General features: G+C 36.8%; 1 protein-coding gene and 1 pseudogene across 3 annotated transcripts in view; one reads left to right on the forward strand and one right to left on the reverse strand.

Annotated features, from left to right (window-relative positions):
• The window catches only part of PXDNL (peroxidasin like), a 507,521-nt gene that overhangs the window by 111,436 nt on the left and 373,698 nt on the right, over positions 1–22,387 (reverse strand). For all 3 annotated transcript variants that reach the window (XM_065519201.1, XM_045398234.2, XM_045398235.2), the window contains 2 exons: positions 20,538–20,696; positions 394–506 (listed from right to left, as the gene is read on the reverse strand). In XM_065519201.1, the coding sequence (XP_065375273.1) occupies positions 394–506; positions 20,538–20,696 (272 nt within the window). The remainder of the gene's footprint in view (positions 1–393; positions 507–20,537; positions 20,697–22,387) is intronic.
• On the forward strand, positions 9,144–11,421 carry LOC102123339 (ribosome biogenesis protein BRX1 homolog pseudogene; annotated as a pseudogene).

Here is a 22,387-nt window from a genome sequence, read left to right on the forward strand (position 1 = left end):
TTCCTGCTTCAGCCAATGACCTACTTTTAATCCACTTCTGAGTTATTAATTTAAAATGGTTTCTTATTAGCCACTAAACTCTTAATTTATATGTGTCAAAACCAATTTTCCTTAGAGGAATTCAGTTATGCTTGTGAAGTTTTCATCACCAGGCAAATGAGAAAGGATAAACCTTATCAAAACACTGACCCAAAATCAGATACAGTTACTTAAAAAAAAAGAAAGAAAGAAAAATAAGAAACAGGAAATAAACCTGCTGCAATGTAAAAAGTATTATTTGCTAGCAAAAGTTGCAACAGTAAAAAATCAATATGAGAATGATTACCTCCACTTCAGTGGGTCGATACATCTGTCAGTGTTTTTAATATTACTGTACTTTAGTTGAGATCTTACCTTATTCCAAGTAATTATGGGCTGTGGTTCTCCTTGAGCATGACATGAAATGTTTATATTCTTTCCAACCTCGACACTTGTATCCTGAGGACGTTGAGTAAACACTGCAAGAGCTGTAGAAACAAACCAAAATAACATCATGTCAAATAATATCATTTTTGTCAATATATGCCAGCTGAGTCAAAGGTATGAATCTGAATGTCACATTGGTTAAGCACACTAGTTTTTTAAAAATCAATTACTTGGACATCTAGGGGAATAACAAGCATCACACCCATGTTGGCACCAAGTAGAGCAGAGGTGAGAGCAGGAATTAGGCAAAAGGAATGCACTGAAACTTTCACTACATTTGCATTTTTAACACGTATCTCTTCAGCTGAGCTGTGGGTACAGCATTTTCATTATTCTGTCTCAGTACTTTTTGTTAAGTGTGAAATAAAACTATATGGTAACATCAAAATTTATCTGTGGCTAAGATAAAAAGATCCAGCTCTTCAGTGAGCATCTCATTTCCTCAAAAAACACAAACTACCATAACACACCTAATATGAAATAGATAATTCAGATAGCTCTATAACTATCGAAAAATGAATTCCTAATCCTTAAAACTCCCCAAATAAGAAATCCCCAGGAAGGAATTAAAATTATTTTACCAGGGAATTTGACCCAGTGTTTAAAAAATGTAACAGCAATTTTATAGACTCTCCTCTATAAAATAACAGAGGAGGGAATATTCCCCAACTCCTTTCGGGAGGCTCATCCTAATATCAAAACCAGATGACGACTATAACAAAGAAAAAAAAAAACTACAGTCAAATACTTCTCATGAACATATACACAAAAATCATTAACAAAATATCGGCAAATAGAATTTATCAATATGAAAAGGTTTAGACATCATGAGCAAGTAAGGTTTATTCCCAGGATGAAATACTGGTTCAATATTTGAAAATAAATCAATATAATCCATCGTATTAATGGCTAAAGAAGAAAAATCACATAATAGTATCAATAAATAAAAAGTGCTTGCATATATTCAACACTCATTATAAGTTAAAGACCTCTCAGAAAGAAAATAAAAATAGAGGGGAACTTCTACAACTTGGAAAAGAACATGTACAAAAGCCCTAGAGTAAGGAAACACAGTGAATACTTTTCACATAGAAAATAAGGCAGGGATATCTGCTCTCTCCAGTCTTATTCAACGCAGTACTGCAATTTCTAGCCTGTGCATCATGGCAAGAAAAGGACATAAAAAGCAAACAGAATGGAAAAGAAGAGATAAAACTGTCCCTATTTGCAGATGAAATTATTGTCTATGTAGAAAATCCTAAAACATATCAAAAATACTCCAAAGTCAGTTCAGCAAGGTCTCTGGATACAAGACAAATGTATTAATATATAGATAGTATTTATTTTATATACAATCAATGAACATATGGACATGGATTTTTTTTAAAAAAATTGCTCAAAAGCATGAAATAATTAGGTATAAATTTAACAAAATATCTACAGTACTTATAAACTAAAAGCTAAAAAATACTGTAGTACAAAATCAAAGATAAAAAAATGAATAAACACATATGCATGGATTGAAAGTCTAAAGACAGTAAAGATGTCATTTCTTTACAAGTTGATATACAGGTTTAATGTAATTCTCATTAAAATTCCAGCAAGATTTTTTCATAGATATAGATGAGATTATTCTAAAATTTATGCGGAAATGCAAAGGAACTAGTATAACTAAACAGTTTTGACAAAAAAGAATAAAGTGAGAGCAATTAATCTACTGGATTTTAAGATGGGTCATATAGCTGCAGTAATCAAGACTGGTATTGAGGAAACGGCAGACACAAACACAAATATCAATGGGACAGAGCAGGAACCCAGTAATGGACCCACACAAATATGCTCTATAGATTTTAACAAAAGTGCAGAAGCAGTTCACTGGAAGCCTTTCAACCAATGGTACAATAGCAAATGGATAACTATAGGCAGAAGAATAAACCTTTACTTAAGCCTCATACTTTATAAAAAAAGTAAATCAAAATGGACGACAAACTTAAATATAAAAAGTAAAACTATTATTTAAAAAATAGGAGAAAATCTTTGCTATTTAAGCCAAAAGTTCTTTGACTTTGCATAAAAAGCTTGATCTATTAAAGAAAAAAATTGGTAATCAGGACTTCATCAAAATAAAAAATTCTGTGCTGTGAACACCATGCTGAGAGTATCAGAAGGCAAGTTATAGACGGAGAAAATATTTGTAAACCACACATGCAGAAAGGAATAGGGTCTAAAATATATAAAGAACCCAACAATTCAACAGTAAAATACCAAACACTTCAAACAGATAATGGACAAAAGGCATGACATTGTACTGAAGAGGATATACAGATGGCAAATCAGCATATGAAAAGGTGCTCAAAATCAGAAGTCATTAGTGACATGCAAATTAAAACCACAAGGTGATATTACTACACACCTATAAAAATGGCTGAAATACAAAATAATGAAATTACAAATTGCAGGCAAGGATGCAGGGAAACTGAATTACTCATACATTGTGGGTGGGAATATAAGATGGTACAGGCACTCTGGAAAAGAGTTTGGAAACTTCTTTAAAAATTTAAACATGTGGCCGGGTGCAGTGACTCATGCCTATAATCCCAGCACTTTGTGAGGCTGAAGTTGGCGGATCACCTGAGGTCAAGAGTTCGAAACCAGCCTGGCCAGCATGGTGAAACCTTGTCTCTACTAAAAATATAAGAAATTAGCCAGGCATGGGGGTGCGAGCCTGTAATTCCAACTACTTGGGAATCTGAGGCAGGAGAATCGCTTGAACCCAGGAGGTGGAGGTTGCAGTGAGCCACTGCACTCCAGCCTGGGCAATAGAGTGAGACTCCATCTCAAAACAAAACAAAACAAGTCCAAAAATGCACAAGCCAAGCCCTATGGTAGTAAAATATGCAGTCTTTTAGGAAAGCTACCAAACTGTCTTCCTTTTTTTTTTTTTTTTTTTTTTCTTTTGAGACAGGGTCTCACTCTGCCACCCAGGCTGGATCTTCGATAAAGGAAATAAGCGCTTTCATCATATCTTTCTTGTATGTTTCTGTATTTCTGAAAAAAAATTATGGTAACATCAAACATTTATTACTGACAAAGATAAAAAGGTTCAGTTCCTCTGTTGGAATCTTATTTTTCTTATGTATTTAAACCTCATGCTATATTCTAAGTTAACACATGCATTTCAGAATGCTGAGACCATGGCTGATTGATGCCTGACAATGCATAATGGACATCTCATGAGGACCAGGGTCAGCCTATGAGGCAGTGATGCTCCTGATCCAATCAAGACGTCTCCAGTGTCTCACTTTTCACATCATAGCCTCCTTTGTCTGATGTCCTTTATTGCCAGCTGCTTTCACCTCCTGTCACAACAGATGCTCATTACCACGAGCTGTGCCATCACTTGTAATATTTTGGAAATATCTAACACCACACTCTAAAGCAAAGTTCTTCTCACTATGCCCTTGCATCTCCTCATTTGGACTTTACCTAGACTTGGAAGGCGATCTGCTTCTTTCCTGGTGACCAACAATCTTCTAGTCTCATTCCCTTTCCTTTTCAGCCAAGCTCCTGTGAACAAATAGAAGCTTGAAAGATCCAGTCCTTCAGGATGAATCCCAAGCGGCTAACTGTGCTTAAATGTAAAATAGAGCCAAACAGCCATTTCCTGACCAGAGGTGACACACATACTCTGAGATCCCTGAAAACACACATCTTTTTAACTTCAAGACCTTCAGAGCTTACCTGAACCAACCAATCAGAACTCAGCAAGTTTGAATCATTCATTTGCATAAATGAACCTGATTGGAAATGTGGGCGGAAACTTTTGCTACGAAACTTGAACTCTCTCTTTGTTCTCTGGAACGCACCTTTGTTTTACACTAGGGATTGTGTCTCTCCAGTTTGCAAACTGTTCACTGGAATAAAATCTCTCCTTCAAATTCCTTTTCAAAGAACTTTTATTCAGGATCCCAAGTTTTATCACCTTTACCACTTTTCTTCCAAAATGCTAAACTCCTTTACCCCATTGTTCTTTCATTCAACTACCCTCCACCATTTTCTTGCATTTCTTCTCACAAAATATCTGGAGTAAAAACAGAGTGATCCTATGTCCTGGTTTGTCAGGAACAAACTGCCCTTGTCAATCCAGATCCTATTTTACATCAACAGCAATGAATTTCAAGCATTCACTTCTCTTTCAAGTCACCTACTTCATCTCTTGGAATACCCTTCTCCTACACAATATTGACTTCTCCACAAAGAAAACAGAATCCATCAGACTATAAATTCCTCAAATCCTATACTCCTCTTCCACAGAGGTGTCATTCAATCTATACACCCATTCTTACCTCCCCTCCTATCCTCATCTAAATTGAAAAAATAACTCTTCTTTTAAAGGTCACTTGCAAATCTCACCCCATCTTGCCACCTGAGTGATCTTAAATTATTTAATGCTCATGCTCTTCCATCTTTTCAGCCTCTCCTTCCTTTAGAAAATACCTAGGAAAAACAGGCCCTTCCCCTTGTTCCGCATGACCCAGCCCCATCTCCACTGCTGTCTCTTTACTGTTTCCCTCTTCACTTGTTTCCAAGAAACAAATACGTTTCTCTGCTTATGGCCCTTCTATCCCCTTTATGCCACACCACTTTCATTAAGGCTTCGATTTCCTTGACTGTATGAAACTGCCCTTGTTCAGACCCTTAAAAAAATTCCAATCTTTACTGAATGCAACTTTTTGTGGCTTTTGACACATTTGATTCTCTCCTTCTGGCAATAACTTTTTCTTAGCTGTTAAGACTCTTGTCTCCTCAGGGATTTTGTGTAACCCAGAGGCTGGGAATTCCTCTATAGTATCACTCATAGCTTTTTCTTCTCTCTACATGCTAAGGGGTTCCAATTGTTGGTCTTCTCACCTTTTCACTCAACGCACGACCTCAGTTCTAAATTAGTTCATTAATAACCATGGAGTTTACATCTTAGGTCCACGCTCAGAAACCAATCGTTTCATGGATACCTACATTAATTCTCAGAAAGGATACCAAATTTAACTTTTTCCCAAGCTGTATTGACTATGTTTTCCCATTTGTTAATTGAATTCTTTTTATTAAATTAGGGAATTTTTTATATGTTACAGATATCAAAACACAAAACACACTTGTCAGTCATATATATTGCAAATATCTGCTATTTCTGACTGACGAATAGAATATCCAAATTTTAATGTAGATAAGATTATCCTCTTTTCTGATACGCTAATAGTTTCCTGTAATTTGTTTTGCAAATCTTTCTATACTACTATCATAATAATTTTACTTCTTGTTCAAAAAGAGTTAAATGTCTTAAATATTAAAACATTTTTATCTGGAATTGATTTTGATGTGTAGGGTGATATAAAGATGTAATTTCACCTTCTCCCTGTGGATAATGAGTTTCCCAGAACTATTATTGAGAAGCCATAGTTTCTGCTCATGCTTACACATACCGTTTTTTTTTGTTTGTTTGTTTGTTTGTTTGTCTCTTTGGTAAGTTGTTAATCCTTGGGCCAATCATACAATATGTTATTCCTGAGTAGTATACAGTAATACCATCTTGGTATTTGGATGATCTAGGTTATTTTTGGATTTTTGTTATTCCATATGCCTTCCAGAATTATCCTTTCAGTTTCCATCAAGAACTCTTTAGGGTTTTGATTGGAATTGCATTGATCTATAAATCAATGGCGGAAGAATTAGCATCTTTACAATAGTAAGTCTGTCTTCTTCAATTTCTTACAATGACATTTTATTTTTCTTCTACACAATTCTTGCACATCTTTTGTTAGATTTATTTTTAACTATACTTTCTCGTCATTTTAAGGAGTTTTTGTTTTTAAAATAAAATTAGGCATTTTGTTGCTGGCATGTAGAAAGAAAAATAGTTTTTACTTGTTAATGTCATATCCAATGATCTTCCTGAACTCTTAGGTCTGATAGTTTATTTGTAGATGTTTTTGGATTGTGTATGAGGAAAATCCTATTATACACAAATAAAATTGTATGTATTTCTTCTAAAGTCATAACATTTGTTTTCTATGTCTTGCCTTTTTGTAAAGACTAGACCTTCCATTACAACACTGAGTACATGCAATCTTCTTCCTAATTTTCAAAGGAATATTTCGGCCAGGCGCGGTGGCTCATGCCTGTAATACCAGCACTTTGAGAGGCCAAGGCGAGTGGGGATCACTTGAGCCCAGGAGTTTGAGACCAGCCTGGCCAACATGGTAAAAACCTGTCTCTACTAAAATACAAAAATTAGCTGGATGTGGCGGAGCGTCCCTGTAGTCCCAGCTACTGGGGAAGCTGAGCCAGGAGAAGCGCTTGAAGTCAAGAGGTGGAGATTGCAGTGAGCAGAGGTCGCACCACAGCACTCCAGCCTGGGTGACAGAGTAAGACTCTATCTCTAATAATAATAATAATAATAATAATAATAATAATAATAGAAATATTTCTAACATTTCACCTTTAAAAATGTAATTTTCTATGGTTTTATTTCTACAAAAAAGGGTGTTTTTTGTAGAAAACATTTTATTTCTATATTGCTAAGACCTTCTCTTAATAATTAGTTAATAAATTTGATCGAATGTTTTCCCTGCATCTATTAAAATGATTTGTCCTCCATTAATCTAGTAATATCAGTGGAGTCAGTGGGGGAATATTTTTTACAGAGATTAAGATTTTTTTGTCCATAATTTCTTTTATTAATTTGAAGTGTATTTCCTCTTATATTATCTGCAAAACTTTGTTTAAGACTGGGTTGACTTTTAGGACATTTACAGAATTCATCTGTAAATTTGCTGCCACTACTCCTTTCTTAACTTTTATTTAAACAATTAATTTGTTGGTTTTCTAATTCATCACTTTCACTTTTCTGATTTGAAACTTATAATCGTATTTTTATGCTTTACTATTTACCCTTAGTATCTGTGGCATTCATACTTACAAGCCTGAAATTAACAGATTAACCAACCTATTAGCCAACACCTCATCTCAGATATGTAAGAATATTATAAAACTTTAATTCCAATAACCATTTTTCCAACATATATTCCATTGTAAGTCAGTATTTAATTGTATAATTTTATTCAATGTCATACCTTAATGATTACAATTATTATTGAATGTAGAAAATATTTTAATATTATCTATATGTTCATCAGGTTCTTTATTCACTAGTGAATTTCTTTTTTTGAATCTCAGCTCTTTTAAGATTTTGTCTTTCTTCAAGAAGATAATCTTTAGCCCTCATTCTTGAATGCTTCGATGGGTATACAATACTATATTCTCAGTTTTATTTTCTGAAACTATCTTTACTTAGCTCTTATCCATGAAGGAGTTGATGCTTATATAATATAAGATTTACAGTTATTTTTGTCAAAACACTTTGAAGAATCGATTCCAGCATCTTTTGGTTTCTGTTGCTACTAACATAAAGCCTGTTGTTAGTTTAACTGCTGTAAGTGATTTGCCTTTTTTCTCTGACTGTCACTTCACTCAGCTCTCTGCTCAAATGTCATGTCCTTCTAGAGGTATCCCCTGACCTCTCTTTTTAAATGACATGTCCTGGTACATTTTTCTGGCCCTATGCCTTGTTGCTTCTTCATCACACTTAACACTCTCTGGAATACAGGATATTTATTTCCTTTTCTTTCCCTTCAGATGAGAAGCATATTTTCTAAGAGAACAGGGATTCTTCTGCTGTATTTACTGCTAAGTCACCAGTGACTAAAATAGTGATACCACATGGTTTGTACTCAATATACATTAAATGTATTTTGTACCATGTACCAAATGGTTCCAGAATGTTTGCTAATAATCTTTTTGGAACTACTAGGAAATAAGAAGGTTAAAAATACTAGAATTAAGACACTATGAATTCTAGTATGCTCTACTGCAGATTAATGGCATTGATATTATTTCCCCCCAAATTATGATAATCATGAGCATTTATTAGATGAGGAAAGTGAGTCACAGAATTATGACAGAACATAACACAGATAAGTTGCTATAGACACAATATATCATGATTTTAGCATTCTATAGATTGCCTCTTTACAGAAATGAGGTAGTAAAAACAGGGTACAAAGGAACTCTTTATAAAGGATTTCTAATGGTTGAACATCTATACCCAAGAAATATCAATTAATAGATCATGTCACCCAGATAAAGAGCTCTGTCCTTTCCACATTTTATCAAGTATATGGATAAAAACACACAAAAAATCTTCATTGGCCGGGCACGGTGGCTCACGCCTGTAGTTCCAGCACTTTGGGAGGCCAAGGTGGGCAGATCACGAGGTCAGGAGATCGAGACCATCCTGGCTAACATGTTGAAACCCCGTCTCTACTAAAAATACAAAAAAAAAAAAAAAAAAAAAGGAGCCAGGAGTGATGGCACGCACCTGTAATCCCAGCTACTCAGGAGGCTGAGGCAGGAGAATCACTTGAACCCAGCAGGTGGAGGTTGCAATGAACTGCGATTGCTCCACTGCACTCCAGCCTGGGTGATAGAGCAAGATTCAGTCTCAAAAGAAAAAAAAAAAAAGTTCTCACCAGTGTTTCTTGTTTGCTTGTTTTTTGTTTGTTTGGTTTTTTAGATGCAACATATTTGGAAGATAAAATAATTATACTGGACTCCAGTCAAGAATGGAAAGGTATCGTTGCAGCCTGGTAGAATGGCTGAAATAAACAAGTTAAAATTTAAAAATGTATAAATTTGGGGAATTTTTTAGATTAAATAAAATTTTCTTTACAAATAGAAGATGTAGATAATGAGAACAAATAATTAGTGTGGAGGCAAGGTGGCGGCAACCAAGAGGAAACAGTATGGAGGCGTGGCAATTCAGGCAAAGAACCCAAAAAGAAACAAAAAAGAGGACGAGTGGCCAGCTAAGCTGAGAGCCACCGCAGAGGAGGTGGAGGAAGAAGATGGAGACTGGATCCCAGGCCGTGTTTGCAAGGGGGAGTGAAAAAACAAGGAATGGATTTTCATCTTTTCTCCCAGAGGAATAAATAAATTTCAGAACAAGACATTTTATGCAGGACTTGAGAATGTTGATGCCTCATTCTAAAGCAGACACTAAAGTGGATCGTAAGTATAAATAATTTGTGATTAGCGAGCTCTGTGAAATGAAAAACTGTAATAAATGCATATACTTTGAAGCTAAGAAAAAACAGGATCTCTTTATGTAGCTTTCAAATTCATCTCATGGACCATCTGCTAAATTTCTTGTTCAAAATATTCATACCCTAGCTGAACTAAAGATAACTGGAAACTGTTTGAAAGGTTCTCGGCCCCTTTTGCCTTGACCCAGCTTTTGATGAATTACTACATTATGGTTTGTTAAAGGAACTCTTAATTCAGATCTTTAGTACACTGTGCTATCATCCCAAAAGCCAACCATTCATGGTCCATGTGTTCACTTTCATCTTTTTGGATAATAGGATATGGTTTCAGAAGTTTCATATCATAGAAGAAGATGTTCCTCTTGTAGAAATAGGACCTTGTTTTGTCTTAAATCTCATAAACATTATTCAGGGAAGTTTTGGAGGATCAACTTTATATGAAAATTCTCACCACCAGGCACCAAAAATGCATTGCCATGTCATAATATCCATCACACCTGCAAAATACAGAGAGAGTCAGCAAGTGAAAGATGTGCAGAAACTGAGAAAGAAAGTGCCAAAGATCGTTCTTCCTCCTGATCCCCCTGTTCAGACCACAGTGGAATAAAATTCAAAATCAACTCCGGAAGGAACCCTCAAAACCATGCAAATACGTGGAAATTAAACAGTCTGCTGCTGAATGATCATTAAGTCAACAGTGAAATCAAGATGGAAATTTCAGAACTGTTTGAGCTGAACAATACTACACAACCTATCAAAACCTCTGGGATAAAGCAAATACGGTGCTAAGAGGGAAGTTCATAGCCTTAAATGCCTACATCAAAAAGTCTCAAAGGGCATAAACAGACAATGGAAGGTCACACCTCAAGGAACTAGAGAAAGAAAAACAAACCAAACCCAAATCCAGCAGAAGAAAAGAAATAACAAAGATCAGAGCAGAACTACATGAAATTGAAGCAAACAAGCAAAATACAAAAGACAAATGGAAAAAATAAAAGCTGGTTCTTCGAAAATATAAATAAAATTCATAGGTCATTAGCAAGATTAACCAAGAAAAGAAGAGAAAAGAACCTAATAAGCTGAATTAGAAACGAAACCGGAGATATTACAACCAATACCACAGAAATACAAAAGATCATTCAAGGCTACTATGCAAACCTTCATGTGCACAAACTAGAAAACCTAGAGGAGATGGATATATTCCTGAAAATATACAATCCTCCTACATTAAACCAGGAAGAAATAGAAACTCAGAATAGACCAACGGTAAGTAGTGAGATTAAAACAGTAATAAAAAATTTGCCAAAAAATGTCTAGAATTCACAGCTGAATTCTATCAGACACTCAAAGAAGAATTGGTATCGATCTTACTGACACTATTCCACAAGATAGAGAAGGGGGAATTTTCCCTAAATCATGCTATGAAGCCAGTATCATCCTAACACCAAAACCCAGGAAAGGACATAATAGAAAAAGAAAACTACAGCCTGGCACGGTGGCTCACTCCTGTAATGCCAGCACTTTGGGAGGCCGAGGCAGGTGGATCACAACGTCAGGAGATTGAGACCATCCTGGCTAACACAGTGAAATCCCATCTTCACTAAAAATACAAAAAAAAATTAGCCGTGCGTGGTGGCTGGCGCCTGTAGTCCCAGCTACTCGGGAGGCTGAGGCAGGAGAATGGCGTCAACCCTGGAGGCAGAACTGGCAGTGAGTCAAGATTGCGCCACTGCACTCCAGCCTGGGCAACAGAGTGGGACTCCGTCTCAAAACAAAAATAAAAAAGGAAGAAAGAAAACTACAGACCAAGATCCCTGATGAATATAGATGCAGAAATCCTTGACAAAATACTAGCTAACCAAATTCAACAGCATTTCAAAATGTTAATCCACCATAATCAAATGGGTTTTATAACACGGATGCACAGATGGTTTAACATATGCAAATCAGTAAGTGTGATACACCACATAAACAGAATTAAAAACAAAAATAACATGATCATATCAATAGATGCAGAAAAAGCATTTGACAAAATCCAGCATTGCTTTATGACTAAAACCCTCACCAAAATTTGCATAGAAGGGAAATATCCTAAGGTAATAAAAGTCATATATGATAAACCCACAACCCAACATAATACTGAATGGGGAAAAGTTGACAGCACTACCCCTGAGAACTGGAAAAATACAAAGATGCCCACTCTTACTACTTCTATTCAACATAGTACTAGAAGTCCTAGACAGAACAACTGAACAAGAGAAAGAAATAAAGGCCATCCAAATCAGTAAAGAGGAAGTTAAACTCACTGTTTGCTGATAATATGATTGTATACCTAGAAAACCCTAAAGGCTCCTCCAAAAAGTTCCTAGAACTGATAAATGTGTTCAGCAAAGTTTCAGGATAGAAAATTAATGTACACAAATCAGTAGCACTGGTATATACAGGAGCAACCAAACTGAGAATCAAATCAGGAACTCAACTCCCTTGACAATAACTGCAAAAAATAAAATAAACTACTTAGAAGTATACGTAATCAAGGAGGTGAAAGAGCTCTACAATGAAAAGTTCAAAACACTACTGAAAGAAATGATAGATGACACAAATGAATGGAAACAGATCCTGTGCTCATGAATGGGGATAATCAATATTGTGAAAATGATCATACTGCCAAAAGCAATCTAAAAATTCAATGCAATTCCCATCAAAATACCACCATCATTCTTCACAGAACTAAAAAAAGCAATTCTAAAATTCAAATGGAAGCCAAAAAGAGCCTGCATAGCCAAAGCAAGACTAAGCAAAAAGAACAAATCTAGAGGCATCTCATCACCTGACTTCAAACTGTACTATAAGGTCATGGTCACCAATACAGCAAGGAACTGTTATAAAAATAGGCATATAAACCAATGGAACAGAACAGAGAACCCAGAAATAAAGCCAAATACCTATGGCCCACTGATCTTCATTAAGGCAAACAAAAACGTAAAGTGGGGAAAGGATACCCTATTCAACAAATGGTGTTGGAATAATTGGCAAGCCATGTGGAGAAGAATGAAACTGGATCCTCATCTTTCACCTTATACAAAAATCAACTCAAGGTTGATCAAGGACTTAAATTTAAGACCTGAAACCATAAAAACTGTAGAAGATAACATCAGAAAAAACCCTTCTAGACATTGGCTTAGGCAAAGACTTCGTGACCAAGAACCCAAAAGCAAATGCAACAAAAACATAAATAAATGAGACTTAAACTAACAAGCTTCTGCACAGTAAAAGAAATAATCAGCAAACAGACGACCCACACAATAGAAGAAAATCTTCGCAATCTATGCATCTGATGAAGACTAATATCTAGAATCTACAAGGAACTCAAACAAATCAGCAAGAAAAAAACAAACAATCCCCAAAAAAGTAGGCTAAGGACATGAATAGACAATTCTCAAAAAAAAGATATACAAAGGGCCAACAAACATATGAAAAAATGCTCAACATCACAAATGATCAGGGAGATGCAAATCAAAGCAAATATGTGATACCACCTTACTCCTGCAAGAATGGCCATAATCAAAAAATTTAAAAAAAAAATGATGTTGGTGTAGATGTAGTGGAAAGGGAACACTTTTATACTGCTGGTGGGAATGTAAACTAGTATAACCACTGTGGAAAACAGTGTGGAGATTCCCTAAAGAATTAACAGTACAGGCCAAGTACAGTGGCTCATGCCTGTAATCCCAACACTTTGGGAGGCCAAGGTAAGTGGATCACTTGAGGCCAAGAGTTTGGGACCTGCCAGGTCAACATGGCAAAAAACCATCTCTACTAAAAATACAAATGTCAGCCAGGCATGTCAGCATGCACCTGTAATCTCAGCTACTCGGGAGACCGAGGGAAGAGAATTGCTTGAACCCTGGAGGCAGAGGTTGCAGTAAGCCAAGATCGCACCACTGCACTCCAGCCCGGGTGACAAAGTCAGACTCTGTCTCAAAAAAAAAAAAAAAAAAAAAAAAAAAAAGAAAAGAAAAGAAAAGAAAAGAAAAGTAGAACTACCATTTGATCCAACAATTCCCCTACTGGGTATTTACCCAGAGGAAAAGAAGAGATCATTATACCAAAAAGAAACTTGCACATGCAGGTTTATAACAGCACAATTTTCAATTGCAAAAATATGAAACTAGTCCAAATGTCCATCAATCAACAAGTGGATGAATAAATTGTATATATACACACACACATGCCATGGAATACTACTTAGCCATAAAAGGGAATGAAATAATGGCATTTGCAGCAACCTGGATGGAATTGAAGACTATTATTCTAAGTGAAGTAACTCAGGAATGGAAAACCAAATATTTTATGCTCTCACTCATAAGTGGGAGCTAAGCTATAAGGATGAAAATAGATAATAATGATACAATGGACTTTGGGGACTCGGGGGAAAGGATGGGAGGGTGGTGAGAGATAAAAGACTACACATTGGACGCGGTGTACACTGCTTGGATGATGAGTGCACCAAAATCTCAGAAATCACCACTAAAGAACTTACTCATGTAACCAAACACCACCTATTCCCCTCCAAAAAAATCCCATTGAAAAATAATAATAATAATAATTCATGTCGCAGTGACCTCTGGGGATGTTACCAGTGAAACATCATGAATGAGTCCACACCATCCATGAAAGCGCTCCCACATTGCAGCTATCCCACAACACTCTACATAGCTCACAACACATGTTGCCCTTACTGACTGACGGTGCACATTTATTCAGTATTTACCTTCTGCTTACAAAATATATTTTAAAATTAAAATAACGGCTAAAGTATCTATCTAGGAAGGAAGTTACACATTTGAGTCTGAATTGGGACACAGAGAAATACCTGAGACCAGGAAGGGTCTGAAAACACAGGTAGCAGGGTATTAAGGGAGCTTTTCCATCTGTCTTAGTATTGCTGCTAAGGCCTATGGCACAGGGAGAAAAGTGAGATGTGTCCCAGCCACCAGGTGCAGAGGGCCAGCAGGATTGCACTGCCTCTCCCCTGTGGGGCTTACTGAGCAGATCCAGAGTCTGTCCAACACCACCAGGTGACTGTGGGAGAGAGGGTCCCATGTCTTTGGGCAGTGCAGTGCTGAGGGGAAGAGTCATCATATAATTTGGCTCTGTGTCCCCACCCACATCTCACTTTGAATTGTAATCCCCACGTGTCAAGGGCTGGACTGGGTGGAGATAATTGAATCATGGGGGTGGTTTCCCCCATACTGTTCTCGTGATAGTGAGTTCTCACGAGCTCTGATGGTTTTATAAGGGGCTTCCCCCTTTGCTTGGCACTCATTCTCTTTTCTGCCACACTGTGAAGAGGTGCGTTCTGCCACGATTGTAAGTTTCCTGAGGCCTCCCCAGCCATGCAGAACTGTGAGTCAATTAAACCTCTTTTCTTTATAAATTACCCAGTCTCAGGTATTTCTTCATGGTAGCATGCGAACCGACTAATACAAGGCCCTTCATTTTCTTGGATATGGAGAAGAGAGTTGCCTCCCATAAAATTGAAAGTGTCACGCAGAAGCGGAGACTAGCATTTACTTCCCTAGTTAGATGTCTGCTTGGTCAGTGGACTTGATGACATGGTAGAGGTGAACAGCAGCAGAGAACTAGAAAGCAGAGGCAAACCTGAGAGACAGAGCAGCATGGCAACGTGACATGCTATAACAAGTCAGTGCCAATTTATTTTAGTGCAAAAAAAAAAAAAATGAAATCCATGCACAGTTTTTTCCTAATATGCCTTCTCCATGAACTTTCGAAGTCCCTCAGCACTGGTACACAGAGAGATCACTGTGATGATTACAGATTGATCACTGTGGTGGTTAGTGGTAACCACAGAAAATGGTGACTTAAGCTGTCTTTCAGGTAATAAATGCTCTGTAGGACTGTACATTGAGTGAGGAAACCCTGTTAGCTGGGGTTGGTTCTAAGAGGATGTAAGATTGGCTGAAAGACCAAATGCTGGAGCTGGATGTCTCACATCAGGGAATAGAGTACTGGGAGGACTTCAATATGGCCTCTGAATAATACACACATGAAGCCTGGGAGCTGGCCACGCAGAACACCCTGATGACCAAACAAGGCCACGCAGCAACAGAAGGAGAGGTCGCCACACTGCTGACTTCCAGTCAGTAGGCTTTTCTCCTCCCTTTTTCTGTACCCTCACTGGGAAGGACACCTCCAGAACAAAACCCATGTGACATGGACCCAGGGTCACTTTTCCATATGTCTATTGAGTTAGTCCCAACTCTTTTATTATTGAGTTGCTTTCTTTACTGACAGAAAATGCTATGCTTTTCGTGCATTAATTTCCAGATAAAATGGAACAAATTTGTAGATTACATATTGTTTTCTAATATGCCATCTGGGTATATTTTAATTATTGTAGGTTTATCATGCATTTTAGTATCTAGTATAATTAGCCCTCCTTGATTCTGGTTCTTTTTCAGAATTTTCTTAGTTATTCTTTCTTACGTCTCTTACCTAATTTTGGTGATTTGTCACTCAACTCTATGTTAAATGACAGTGATGAGAGTAGAAATCTTTGTTCTGTTCCTTTCTTTATGAAAATATTATCTTATTCATTGATTAAGCAAGATTCTAGCTAATGAGTTCAGTAGACCTATTTTATGTTAAAGAAATATCTGTTCAAAACTATGTTATGAAGAGTTTTTGATGAGAATGAATGTTGAATGTTTAACAAATGCCTTTTTAGTAGCTATGGAAATACTCATGATTTTTCTTCCTAAATCGATTAATATAAAATATGTCAATTAATAAAATATATTCTTTCCTACTACTGGTTTGCTCTTAAATTTCTGGAATAAATGCCACTAATGTTTTGAATGTGCTACTGGATTCTTTGATACCGATGATTATATTTATTTATTTTCAATTTGGATTTTTGTGTGGATATGTAAGAGCTTTGCTTTTTTATCTTTCATTAATTCTTAGAGCTTTATTATCAAGATTATGCTTGCTTTTAAAAAATACTTTATGACATTAATATTTTCTAATCTTTGAAGCAATTTAAATAACATTGGAAATGTTATTTAAAGGAGTGATAGTTCCTCCTAGAAAAGTGCCTGACCACATGATTTACGAAACGTAGCTTTTCCACAGGTTTAACACATGGAATAATTAACAACCTCTACAGCCATGCCAGAGAGTCATAATTTGAATATCTGTTCTGCTCTGGTCTCTGGCAACTTGTTTTCTCCTTGTAACATTCTGTTAGATTTCTCTCTCTTTTGACATAAATTTTCATTAATTAGATTTTTCTGTAAAATTAGTAATTTTATCCATTGCTTACAAATATTTGCATATAATTATCCAAAATACTAGTGGAAAAAATAAAATGCATAAGTAAGGGTTAGAAGCACCTCTGGAGTGAAAAGACACTGTCAAAAATGCATGAGGGATATGAAGACAGATATGAAAAAAGCCAGCATAATGCTCTGAAAACAAAGAGCTAAAAGGAATTGAAGACAAAGAGAGAGAGCTAGACATTTGGGCAAAGAAGATCAACAGATGAGTGGCACCCAATCATTTTGGCCTCAGGAACCCTTTACTTTTAAAAATTATTGACAAGCACTAAGATCTTTTATTTATATGGCTCACATGTGCATCAGAAACTAAAACTGAGAATTTAAAAATTTATGTGCTCGTTTTAAAATTGTGATTATAAACTCATAGCATTTTTAAATAACAAATTTTTCTGAAAATTATATTTTCTAAAAAAAAGTAGTGAGTAGAGTAGCATTGTTTTACAAATCTCAATAATAGAAGAACTGCTTCCAAATTCAATCTCTTACAATTAGTTGTTTTGATTGAAGTCTATGAATAAAATATTACCTCACAAAGACATGTTTTTAAAAGTATAGGAGTATTTTTAAGGATTTTTCAGATAATTGTAAACTTTCTTTGATACTATACCAAAATTTGACAATTTCCTTTATGACACAAACTACTGAAAGGACATGTATGTAAAGGTCAAAATTTAATGAAAGTAATATTTCCCCATTTCATCAATAACAGCATCAAGTTACATTACCTTTCTTTTTTACTTTCTGCTACAAACAAAGGATATAATGATATACTCCTACCATTTGGCACCCACTGTCTTGGTTCAGGCTGAGGCTCCAGCAGTTTTACCCACCATGACTTTTGCACCATCAGCGCAAATGTCAACCCAGCGAAGAGGCAAATTACTGATACTATTAGGAGAAAGTTTTAACCTAGGAAATCCCCTCAAGGGTCTGGGGATCTACCTCAACCAGCAACCACGGAACACACTTTGAGAAGTATTGCAACATACACAAAATGTGGAGGTTCCCCAAAAAGAAACAACTAATGAGACAGAAGCAATGTTAAAAGAATTAATTCAAGAGAACATTCCTTAAATAAAATAGTATTTGATTCTTCATAGTAAAACAACAACAAAAACAACAACAACAACAACAACAAAAACACCTAATACCCAAAGGAAATTCAACACTAAGACACCTTAGGCAGAATAAGACTGTCATAGCACATGAAATTCATGTGCCCAAAATATAGTCAAGGAAGCCGATTTCTAGCTGGAAACAGATGAAGGTTCTGCAAAGTATTACTGGGAACAGGTACTGGGGGGAAAATGTTGCTCATAATCTCAGAGATAAAATGATTCAACCTGCTATACTTTTTCTTGAATTCATTCACTCTTCCCTTCCCACCACTGTGATCCTAGTTTATAGATCTCGTATCACTTGGTGACAGTAGTAGCTCCAGTGGTTTCTGACTTTCATTTTTCTCTATTCCACGCTATCCTATCCTCTTTAGGTTAACAAATATTCTTTATACATATGTATATACATATATATATTTTTTTGAGATAGAGTCTTGCTTTGTCGCCCAGGCTGGAGTGCGGTGGCATGATCTTGGGTCACTGAAACCTCCTTCTCCAGGGTTCAAACGATTCTCCCTCCTCAGCCTCCCATCTCAGTCTCCCGAGTAGCTGGGACTACAGGCACATGTCACCATGCCTGGCTAATATTTGTAGTTTTGGTAGAGACAGGGTTTCACCATGTTGCCCAAGCTGGTCTCAAACTCCTGATCTCAGGTGATCCACCAGCCTCAGCCTCCCAAAGTGCTGAGATTACAGGCATGAGCAAGTACCACACTCAGCCCAGGTTAACGAATATTCTGAATAATCAATGTGATCAAGACTTTCAATAGCTTCATAGTCTGAAGTCTAGATCTGATGTGTTCCAATTCAACTAACCATCCCAACTAACTCCTTCCATATGGCTCTCACTATTCACAAAATCTGGTGCTACACTTAGGGCTCTTTGTTCCTTTGTTCTCTAAAAAACTTGTTTGCTTCCATATTCATGCCAATTGCTAGTGGCATTTTCTCAACTATGGATATTTGGTAGATTTACCAAATTCTTCTACATATGCCAACTCCTAGATTAAATAGTGTATTCTAATACTAATTTCAACAGGGGCAACCTAGAGTGGTCTTAGAGAGTTGAGGAAGCCTCCTTAGGGAAATGAAGTGGCTTCTAGATTGAGATCTAAAGCATCAACAGGAGCAAGTCAAGTGAAAGGATTTGGTAATGGGGAAAAATCAAGATGAGGCTATTTGATGTCCTTACCTCATATTTGGTTTTAATAATATGTGTGGACTTACTATTGGTCCCATTTTAAAACATACTATGTAAATACCACCTAATTTTTGGATTTTACTTGAACACCAATTCAAAAGTAGTTTGAAACATTCTGCATACTCGCTTTTGTTATTTCCTCTTAGACAGAAAGGTTTGCCAGGGCACATCATAGCTTGACACCTTTCCACAATTGCGTTTTCAAATCTTCCCACTCATTTGAGTTGCTATTTGCACATCTTCCCTACAATCCTTTTTCCCTCTCATAGAACCTCAACTTCCTTTAAAAAAAAAAAAAGTTTAATATGTCTAAAATACAAGGGGAAAGTAATTTCTAACAGACCATATGTAGACAGTAGCTCTGTGTAGGGTTTCATCTGTGTTCAGGCATCATGAACATGTCAGCATTCCCAAGGCTTCTTCTCACACCTACGTTGACACATGCAGCAGAGCTTTGCTTTTCCTTCCCCTATGCTCTCATCAACATATGTTACCTCTGAATTGAGATCTACTACGTCAGAACAAATTGTAGCAAATTGTGGAGAGACTCGGGAAATTATATTTAAATGTACAGCAGTGCTGAAAATGCAGTTTAGGTGCTGTGCATTTTGTAATTAAGTTCCATCATTTCACCATAAGCCAGAAACTAAGAAAAAATTTCAATAGTAATTAATAACAACCATTTTTCATTTTTATATTGGAATTATCTTTAAAAATTCAGATCTTACATTTTTTCCCTTTTTACCTCTCAGTTGACAATAAATTATGGATGAATAAGACAATCTCATTCCACAATATATATTATCTAGGATAAACCTAAGTACAGTTGTCACATGAAGAGTCTGAAGGGAGTGTCTTTACTGTATTCCTAATACCACTGAGCATAAAACATACTTCAGTGTCAGAGTGAGATTCAGTCTGTCAGGCCTGAGAAGCTGCATTCTTTTGTAAGATAGTCTAGGCAGGTAGGACTAAGTAATCATAGTAATGGTAAAAAATTTTGTAAGAAAATCTGAAATGGCATTTTTAAGGAAAACATAATCATAATTAGTATGAATGAAAGTAGAATTCTAAAAAATGAAGTTATATAAAAGACTGATTGGAAGAAGATATCAAATTTGCATTTCTTAGGTCCTATGACTATATATATATATAGAGAGAGAGAGAGAAAGAGAGAGAGAGAGAGAGGTGCACACTTCAGAATGCGAATATGAATCACAGTATGTATTACCTTTGGGTTTTACAGTCAGCTGCACAGACACTTTTTTCACCCCCAATGAACTGACTGCTTGACATTCATATTGGCCTTGATCGTGCTGTGCTGCATGGTCAATTCTCAAAGTGCCAGAGGAGAGAACTGTATGCCGGCCTTCCACAGGGAGCTGCCCTCCTGCAAAAAGAGGTAAAGAAAGTATTCTACATGGCCCAGAGCACTGAAAGCCAGAGCTGCTGGTTGTCCTGGGTAAAGGGTGAGGCCTGTCTTTCAGGAAATTCTCGGTGCTAGGGTGTACTGTGTGGGTTCTGCCCTAGCATTGCAACTCCAGAAACACAGCATCCCCATGCCACTTGTCGCCAAACATCTGCCACTGCATCGTAAGGAATTCTCATCTGTCACCAGAACAGCCCAGCCTCCTAATGAATTTTTAACCTTCATGTTTGTGCCCCTCAGCCTTACTATAATCAGAAAGCAAATTTCAAAACCAATCTGATTCTTAAACTAGATTTTCAGATATCTTCGTGACAATTGTCTATCATGTGTATGCAATATTTGGAATACAACGTCATTGAAATACACTTAAAATTCAGAGGCAGCATATCGAAAATGGTGATTTTGTGACATTCATGCTGTTACTCTACACAGACAACCAGAGGCCATTGTACTTTTCACTTCTGAGCTTATATGAGCTTCTGAATCCTTCTTAACACTTTTTGCTTATGGTCATTAACAATTAAATCAGATTATCATTTTCAACTAGATTAGTGAAAACTTGTGTCTTAATGAATGTCTTGTTATAGAAGGAAAAAGGAATAGCTAACCCTATTGAGCGTACACACACTGTGCCACCAACTGTTCTAAATGTTGAAGAGTATAAATTATTCAAATCAATCACCACAACTACCCTATGATGTAGGAGTGTCATCACCCCCAACATAGCAACAAGGACTCCGGAAAACAGCAGTTAACACATTTGCCCAAGGTCACATGACAAGCAAATGGAGGAGGAGTGGAGATGTGAACCAAGGCTTTATGGAGATGGGAACCAAAGTCTACCTCCTATCAACTAATCTCATAAAGAACAAAGCAAAAAAATTAATACAAGAAATTCATAAATGTAGATGTATTTTGAATTTTATTTAGTACCTTAACTAATATGGAAAGTAGGATTTCCGAGCCGGGAGGAATCTCAGACAAGCTCTCATCCAGCCAATTGTCAATCTTGTTCTGTTATGTGCCCAGGTTCCCTGGAAGTGTCTGGCCCCTTGGTGGGGCATAGGGGGTTAGATCCTTGCCAGACCCACGCCCAACCCACCCACACTTCAGGAACAGCGGCTCTTTTTTGCGGCTTCACTTCGGATTTCATTTCACTTATGATTTCATTTTGTACTAGATGAAAATTCTCCCACTAAAAAAAAAATGTTTAAAACTGCTACTCTTGTGGCTGGGCGCCGTGGCTCACTCCGGTAATCCTAGCACTTTGGGAGGCCGAGGCGGGCAAATCACGAGATCAGGAGATCAAGACCATCCTGGCTAACACGGTGAAACCCCGTCTGTATTAAAAATACAAAAAAAGTAGCCAGGCGTGGTGGTGGGCGCCTGTATTCCCAGCTACAGGTTGAGGCAGGAGAATGGCGTGAACCCGGGAGGCGGAGTTTGCAGTGAGCCAAGATCACTCCACTGCACTCCAGCCTGGGCGACAGAGCGAGACTCTGTCTCAAAAACAAAAAACAAAAACAAAAACTGTACGCTTTCCAATAATTTTATTTTAAAAATCAGGAAGCAAAGTCCAACAAGGGATGATCTCAGGAAGGCCACACACTCAAATGCCAAAACTCAAAACCCACAAAAATTATGATGATGTT

Source organism: Macaca fascicularis, chromosome 8, assembly GCF_037993035.2.
Source record: "Macaca fascicularis isolate 582-1 chromosome 8, T2T-MFA8v1.1".
Taxonomy (NCBI): domain Eukaryota; kingdom Metazoa; phylum Chordata; class Mammalia; order Primates; family Cercopithecidae; genus Macaca; species Macaca fascicularis.